The 8,727-nt window shown below is 40.9% G+C and overlaps 1 protein-coding gene across 1 annotated transcript in view; it reads right to left on the minus strand.

Moving 5' to 3' along the window:
• FGD4 (FYVE, RhoGEF and PH domain containing 4) overlaps positions 1 to 8,379 on the minus strand; it is a 291,336-nt gene extending 282,957 nt beyond the window's left edge. Inside the window, 1 exon segment of the mRNA XM_043967474.1 lies at positions 7,742 to 8,379. Within this exon segment, the coding sequence (XP_043823409.1) occupies positions 7,742 to 7,904 (163 nt within the window). The 5' untranslated portion in view covers positions 7,905 to 8,379.
• Between the last annotated feature and the right edge of the window lie 348 nt (positions 8,380 to 8,727).

The raw sequence follows: 8,727 nt of genomic DNA on the forward strand, positions 1-8,727 counted from the left end.
AAAACTTTAAATAAAAATGTAAAAAAAAACAAAAAACAACACAACCCCCCCCCCCCGACTTCCAGTACCAAGAATTGTGTTACCTTTTTGCCACATCTTTAGAATTGAAGGATCATCTATAGAGAGTTAGAATGGACCTTAGAGACTGGTAAGACCAACCCTCTTATTTTGAGTAAGAGAAAACTGAGGCACAGAGAGGTTAACTGACCTATGCAGGATCACTTGCAGGTATGTGTGGTAGGATTTGAATTAGGGTATTCTTAACTACAAGCCCAACATTCTACCCACTGCACCATCTAGCCACCTCCCTACACAATGTACCTCACTATTACTCTACTGTTTGAAGCTATTCTTTCCATGCTTGTGTGTACAATGGGAGAGTGCATACAGACTTTTGGGATTCATGTTTTGTGCCAACTATTCTTGCTATAGCATCCTAGTAAATACCACTACTAAAACCTAATTAAGCCTATTGGCTAATTAATAGAAATGACAATAAGATTCATGTTAGTTACCCCTAGAAACTGAGAATAGCAGCCACCCTCTGGGGACCCAATCTGTGAGGCTGAGTAGCCCTAGAGGGGGTATTATTATATAAATATACATACACTCTCAAATTATACAAATAGAGTTTATATACACATACACAGATAGACATAACAGAAACAAGAGAAACAATTGAGACACTGATACGCAATGGTACTCTTTTTTTTTTTTTGGTGAGGCAATTGGGGTTAAGTGACTTGCCCAGGGTCACACAGCTAGTAAGTGTTACGTGTCTGAGGCCAGGTTTGAACTCAGGTCTTCCTGACTCCAAGGCTGGTGCTCTATCCACTGTGCCACCTAGCTACCCCGGAATGGTACTCAGAGAATGATGCCGAGAGAGAGAGAGAGAGAGAGAGAGAGAGAGAGAGAGAGAGAGAGAGAAAATGATAAATGGGAATTCAAAGAAATACTTTCACTTTCTTCTTTGGAGTTCTCATCTACTTTCACAGTATAAAATATCACTTCTTGACAATGACTCCTAAATCTCCAACTCTAATTCCTACCTACTAAATAACTACACATCAATCAAACAAATTATTTTTCCCCATGACCTGCTCCTCTTCCCATCTTCACTAATTCTGTAAATGATACCATCATCCTTCTTATTACTATGCTCAAAACCTCAAAGACATCTAGGCAATATGGTTTTGTGGAAAAGGTGCTCAAGATAAAATCAGGAGAGATGTGGATTCAAATATTACTTGTGTGCCTACAGATAAGCAACAGAATCACCAGTTCCTTTATCTGTAAAACCTCCAACCCCATCTATCAAACAGTGGTTGTGAGGAAAACTGTACTATCATCTTTGATAACTCTCAATCATTTCTCTTTAATATGTCATAAGACCACCAAGCCCTGTTGATTCTGCCTATAACTCTTGTATCTGACCCCCCTTTTATTTATCTTTTTTTATCTGACCCCCTTTTAATCACTGTTACCACCTCTCTAGTTTAGTTTGATATCTTTTCTCTGGACTAATACAATCGATTCTTAACAGGAATTAACACACTCTAATCAATTCTTGTGTGTGTGTGTGTGTGTGTGTGTGTTTGCTGGGCAATGAGGATTAAGTGACTTGCCCAGGGTCACACAGCTAGTAAGTGTTACGTGTCTGAGGCCAGATTTGAACTCAGGTCCTCCTGAATCCAGCCAGGGCCGGCGCTTTATCCACTGCACCACCTAGCTGCCCCCCACACTAATAAATTCTAAATATGTCTTCTATTAAGCCAGACATTAAAGAAATTTGCAAAAATATAAAACAATATAATTTTTCTCACTAATTTTTGTTTTAGAAAATAGTTTTTTCATGAAAAATGTTATTTATGTTACCCTATAATAGTTTATTATTTTAATGAATACATATTTTTTAAAATTTATCAGTTTTAATTTCCAATATGGTAAATATCAATAGATATAACTCACATAAACAAAAGCTCTTTGGGGTGCTCAATAATTTTTAAGAGGATAACAGGGTCCTGAGATAAAAGTTTGATAACTGCTACTCTACACTCTCATTTAGTGACTTCTTTAGCTCCCATGGATTTATCATCTCAATGCTGATGACTCCTAGATCTATATTTCCATTCCCAATATCACTCCCAATCTCCAGACACCTACCACCAAGTGTCTGTTAGATATTTCAAACAGATATCCTAAAAGTTTCTAAAAAGCAACAGGGTGAAAACAAAATTTACCATCTTCCCCCCAAACTTCCTCCTCCCAAAAACACCCTGGGGAATGGAATTCCATAAAAACAGGAAAACTGGATAAGCATATAGTAGAAAAATTTTAAATTGACATATTATATTAGACTGCAACTCAATCAATCAATAAACATTTATTAAGCAAGCTCCTACTATAGCAGCCACTCTGCTAACTGAATTAATTATCTAAAAACTAGAAGTAAAAAAATTAATATTTGTATCAGCTATGAAGCATAAACATTTTTATCAAACAATAAAAGAAATTATTGAGAACAAAAGGGAAAGATTCGATTGTTACACAAAGACAAAAGAATTTCCCAAGACATACAAAGAGCTCAGGAAAGATATTTTCAGCAAACATAAGATAAAATTCTGATATCGAGACGCTATAAGGAACTGTACATATCTACAAAACACTCTCCAACATCATGAACAGATAATTTTTAACTGAGGAAAAACAAATTAATATGCAAAATGATATTCAAATTCCTTAAATCAGAAAAATTGAAGCCAAGACCACAAAATCAGAACTCACACCCATTAAATTGGCAAAAGTTATCCCCCAAAATAATAAATACAGTTTTGATGGGAAAAGGGCACCATGGGTGGGATCATCAAATGAATTGTGCAAACTTTTTTGGAGAGTAATCCAGCTATATACAATAAGAATCACAAAAAAGGGGGGGGGCAGCAAGATGGCATAGTAGATAGAGCACTGGCCCTGGATTCAGGAGGGCCTGAGTTCAAATCTGGCCTCAGACACTTAACACTTACTAGCTGTGTGACCCTGGTCAAGTCACTTAACCCCAATTGCCTCACACACACACACACAAAAAAGAATCACAAAGCTTATACTCTGTTCCTCCCCAGTAATTCATTGCTGGAACTATATTCTAAAGAACATCATGCATAAAACTGTGTATATCCTTTGATCCAGCAACACCACTGCTAGGTTTATATCCCAAAGACATCTCAGAAAAGAGAAAAAGACCTATTTGTACAAAAATATTCATAGCAGCTTTTTTTTCTGGTGGCTAAGAATTGGAAATCAAAGGAATGCCCATGAATTGGGGAACGGCTAAACAAGCTGTGGTATATGATGGTGATGGAATATTATTGTGCTATAAGAAATGACAAGCGGGATGGTTTCAGAAAATCCTGGAAAGACTCATATGAACTGATGGTATAGTGAAGTGAGCAGAACCAGGAGAACATTGTACACAGAGACAGCAATACTATTTGATGAAGAACTGTGAATGACAACTATTCTCAGCAATACAGTGATCCAAGATAATCCCAAAGGACTAATGATGAAGCATATCTATCCACTTCCAAAGAAAGAACTGATATTGATTGAACACAGAACAAAGCATGCTACTTTTCACTTTCTTTCATTATTTTCTTTTATTCAAGTTTTCTTATGCAAAATTACTAATATACATAATTGTACATGTATACCTTGTGAAGAATTAATTGTTATTTGAGGTTTTTATGACCCCATCTTTTGGCTAGAATTAAAAAAAAACCTTGGCACAGGCACTGGCCTGGGGGTCCGCAAACTGCATGGTGCTGGCACCTCACGTCATCACCACTCGCAGACGCCTACATGGGCCTGGCAAAATTATAATGATTGGAAGCCTAGTAAGGGCAGTCATGTGACTGTCAGAGTGGCCAGCCAATTGGCTGGGGGCTGTGTGTGGTCAGCTTGGGGTCTGCTGGGAAGTCGCCATTCTAGCTTGAAGCTGGAAGGCGACAGGATGCTGCTGTGTGTTCTTAGCTGATTCCTGGGTGGTAGTGTTTTTCAGGTTGTATAATTTCCCTTTTCCTTCATCCTACTGATCTTGTTTGTGTTTTTTTAAGTTTGTTCTTGTTAAATAAATCCTGCTCTGTTTTGAGGGAGGCTGTCTCCTTCCTTGCCCCAATATTGAGGCGAGCTGCTTAGCTAACACTCCCCAATTAAAAATTGGTCCCCACAACCTTATATTTGATTGCCTACCACCTCAGGGAGGGATGAGAGGAGGGAAGGAAGGAGGGATAAAATTTGGAACTCAAAACTTTAAATAAAAATGTTTATTATTTTAACAAAAAACATCATGGAAAAGAAAAAAAGTCATACATACAAAAATATTCATAGCTGCTTTATTTATAACAGCAAAAAGTATTGGAAACAGCCTATATATTCAAAGACAATGTCTGAACAAGTTATAATATGGGCAACCGGGGAGTGAAGAGATGCTGTGAGTTCTCTGGTATAGTGAATTTAAGGTGAGGAAGCACCTATCAACAACTGCTATCCAATTTACTAGGATCCTGACAGGTTAAGTAACTTGCCTAGAGTCACAAAGCCTGCATGTGCCAGAGGCAGGCCTCAACTCCCTGGAAGAAAACTATATTATGGTGCCTGCCTACAGATCCTGGGGAGGACACTGGCTCTATGAGAAATACCATGATAACCTACTAAAGGAAGCAACCTCTCAAGAACCACAAGTATTTGTAAATCAACTTATTCCTTCCAATGCACACATCTCAAAGAAGGCAACTGTCTCTCTTGATAGTGCAGCTTCCAAAGGAAAAACCATAAAAATTTTTGAAAAGCATTCAGCCCTAGTTTTAGACTTATCTGCTATGGATGTGACTGTTGTCAAGACAGATTATTATGGACAAACCAAGAAGCTTCTAAAATTAGTGGAAATTTAGTTCCTGATTCTATCTACTATTGGGTGCTGACTTCCTTATTTTGTCAATGTTCAGCAGCTGAAAACATTGAAAAATAAAATTTTATTTGTACTTCCCAAGACCCCTAAAGCTAAGCTTAGTTTAGTGAAATTATTTAGACCATACTTTCTTTTTTCTTTTTTTTTTTTGTTTTTTTTGTTTTTTTGCAGGGCAATGAGAGTTAAGTGACTTGCCCAGGGTCACACAGCTAGTAAGTGTCAAGTGACTGAGGCCAAATTTGAACTCAGGTCCTCCTGAATCCAGGGCCAGTGCTTTATCCATTGCGCCACCTAGCTGCCCCCTAGACCATACTTTCTTAAACTAATTTGGCCATGAAATATATGGGATTTGGGGCAGCTAGGTGCCGCAGTGGATAGAGCACCGGCCCTGGAGTCATGAGGACCTGAGTTCAAATTCTGCCTCAGACACTTGACACTTACTAGCTGTGTGACCCCGGGCAAGTCACTTAACCCCAACTGCCTCACTAAAAAAAAAAAAAGAAAGAAAGAAATACATGGGGTTTTAAAATATAAATACAATAAATCCTGATTGGTGGAGTTTGGGGGTCATAGTGAGAGGGACATATGGATATGACCCTCCACTGAGATGGAAAGTGCCCCCCCTTCGGCCTAGTGATCTGATCTCAAAGTCTTAAAGTCCTTTACAGCCCCCTATTTCTCTCCCTCTATTTTTTTCTAGAGAGAGGCAATAATGGGAAGCTACTATCCCCCCTTTCTAAATATAGGCATATCAACTTAAAAACTGTTTCAAAGAGTCTGCACTGAGACATTACGTAGACATGATAAAGTTGTTGCAGAAACTGAAAATGTTGCAAAATAAGTAATCGCTAACATTCCAGGAGAATGATTTATGGCTGAACCCAATTACCACATTTTGCTCAAATTAGATGTCTGTAAAAAGTATAAAAACTGCTTGATTTCTAATCCCGGTGTGTCACACCTCCTGGTTGTCCCAGTGAGTGTGGTACACCTTTCTTTCGAAAGAAATAAATCAATGCTTTGGCCTCCTTTCTCCTCGAGTCTCTATTACAGGGGTCAGTGGGTGTACTCCCATCCCACTCAATAGCATACCCCTAAAACAAGAAAGATAACCAGGGAAGTTTTACAACAAGACAGATTGGACAGAGATATGAAAGAATGTAAAAGTATGAAAGAATACAGTGGTGGTCCTGTAGCAGAAACTCAATGTTGGAGGGGACACAGGAGTGATATGCTTCTAAGAATACATAGTATATTTAACAACCACAAGGTATGAGGAGAGGGAGGGGGGGCAAGGGGGAGGAGGAAGGGAGGGAGAAGGGGAAAGGGAGGAGAGAGGAGAGGGGAGAAGAGGGAAGAGCACAGGTGCTGGGGATGGAAAAGACTAAAATCTGTTCTAGTCTTCACCATCATTTTTGTTTTGTTCAGTTGTGTCTGACTCCATTTGAGGTTTTCTTGGCAAAGTTACTAGAATGGTTTGCCATTTCCTTCTTCAGCCCATTTTACAGATGAGGAAACCGAGGTAAGCAGGGTTAAGTAACTTTACCCAGGGTCACACAGCTAGTAAGTATCTGAGGCCAGATTTGAACTCATGAAGATGAGTCTTCCTGACTCCCAGACCCAGCACTCTATGCACTAAGCCACCTGGTTGCCCTTCATCATCATAGTATCATAAGATCAGACCCAGAAAAATCACCTAGTCCAAACTGCTCATTTTACAGAAACAGAAAATGCCATATATAGCTCCTTAATCTTTTTCTTGTTTGTGTTTTCACATACTAATATTTTCTACTGTTGTGTCTTCTCTGGACTATAAATTCAGGACAAAGACTAGAAGATGAAAACGAAGAGGAAAATTAAAGTCTCCAACTTTTATCTTACCATGTTACAACAGATTTGCTAAATTTATCAATGTTGTTTTCCTGAAACAAGAGGTTGCCCTATAAAATTGTTTCTACAGGGATATCTCACCTCTACCACTATAGGCTTTCAAATCAAAAGGCCAAATTTTAACAATGATTTTTAAGGGAAATAAAAACTGTTGTAGTACATGAAAATTCCTCAAAGAATTAATCAGCAAAACCAGCACTCCAAATGCAGGCTCTAATGGGAATAAGAAGCCCAAAATGATATGGTTAAAAAAAAAAGTCATGAAATTATCAGAATTTTTTTTTCCAAATCAAAGGCAAATCCTGGATCTATGAATTGCTCTACCTGTGTGACCTTGGGTAAGTCATTTCATCTCCTCAGATTCTCAGTTTTCTCATCCTGTAAAATAAGGGGGGGGTGAACTTGATGGTACCTTGGGTCCCTTTCAGTTCTAACTCTTGGAATCCCATTCCACAGGCTGCCCATTTACTGGACAAGATAACAGGGACCAAAAGATCAAAGTGAGAAGAATCATCAGAAACACCCTGCCCACTGTCACCCAACACCAAGGCCCAGACCTAGAAAAAGGCTCTGTTCTCCTCCATCACATTACGTTTTCACTAAACTCTGCCCCCCCCCCCCACCAAGTTACACAGCATACTTCCGGGCTGGAATTTCTAAATGACCTTCCCGCGGAGGCGTTGGGGCAGTGTTCTCTTCAAGGTCCTTTGCGGGAAAGGCCAAAAAGCTTGGGATAGGTATGGAAGCAAGGAGGCCGCCCCCAGCGCACGCAAAGACACAGAAAAAGCATAAGGTTCACCGTCTCCATCCCCACCCCCATCCCAACACCCCAGCATGGGACTAGGAAAAAAGGTCGACCCAGAGCCGGTGGCAGAGGGCGAAGCTTACCTGTTGCGTCCTTGGGCACGTTCTTGGAGTCGGCCGAATCAGGCGGCCTTGAGAGGGCGGTGGGCCGGCTCCAGGGGCGGGGGGTCCCGGGCAAGAGGCAGGACTGGTTGGACTTCCGCCGAATTGCCATCCGCCTGAAGTTAGTGCTGCCTTCCGCGTTCATCTTGCTCCAGTTGGGGCTCGCTCTCCTTTCCTTGGTCTTTCTCTTCTGTGCCCCTACCCGAGTCTCTGGCTACATGCTGCCATCCCAACTCTCTACAGATTGGGACCTCCTTTACTTTCTTGCCGGCTATGGGGGCTGTTTAATCTCATAACGCACACTACTACAGATAAGCGCCGGTCCTCCGAGCTCCGGCTTCGGGTCCAGTTCTCTGCATTCCCTGCCTTATCTGTACACTCCTTTCTTCCCTCCCTCTTTTCTTCGTCCGTGGGAGCGTACAGGACGCTCCGGAGCAGAGACGCGCTGCCGCAACCCGACTTTGGCTCTGAATTCCTTCTGCAGCAGCTGCAACTGCCGCAGTTTGGGAGCTTGCTTCCACGCTACAGCGTTAAAGCTCACTTGCGTCCTCCACTGCCACAGGGCAGATCTCCCCAGTCTCCTTTTACACACTTGCTACCTTTCCCTCTTTTTTTCGGAAACAGTGAGCAGCCAGCCAACGGAAGACAAAGGATCCGGCCTATTTGAATATTTCCAAAGTGCTGCTTACCCTGGAGCCAGGAACTCTAGAAGCTGCAAGCAGGTTCCAGAGCCAGTAACTCAGGTTCTTCCTCTTCACATGCCTAGCCCCGCCTCAGTATTACCCATTTGCCCAATTAGAAGCAGGCAGCTCACCTATAAGCTTCTCACCTGTTCCAAAGCAACCTTTAAGATCTTAGATCTAGAGCTTAAAGGGATTGCAGACCATATTGAAACAACTCCTTGTGGAACAGCTGTAGAGATCCAGGATAAAAAAGAAATATAACGTATGGATCCTTTTCGAATATAA

Source organism: Dromiciops gliroides, chromosome 5 (genome assembly GCF_019393635.1).
Source record: "Dromiciops gliroides isolate mDroGli1 chromosome 5, mDroGli1.pri, whole genome shotgun sequence".
Taxonomy (NCBI): Eukaryota; Metazoa; Chordata; class Mammalia; order Microbiotheria; family Microbiotheriidae; genus Dromiciops; species Dromiciops gliroides.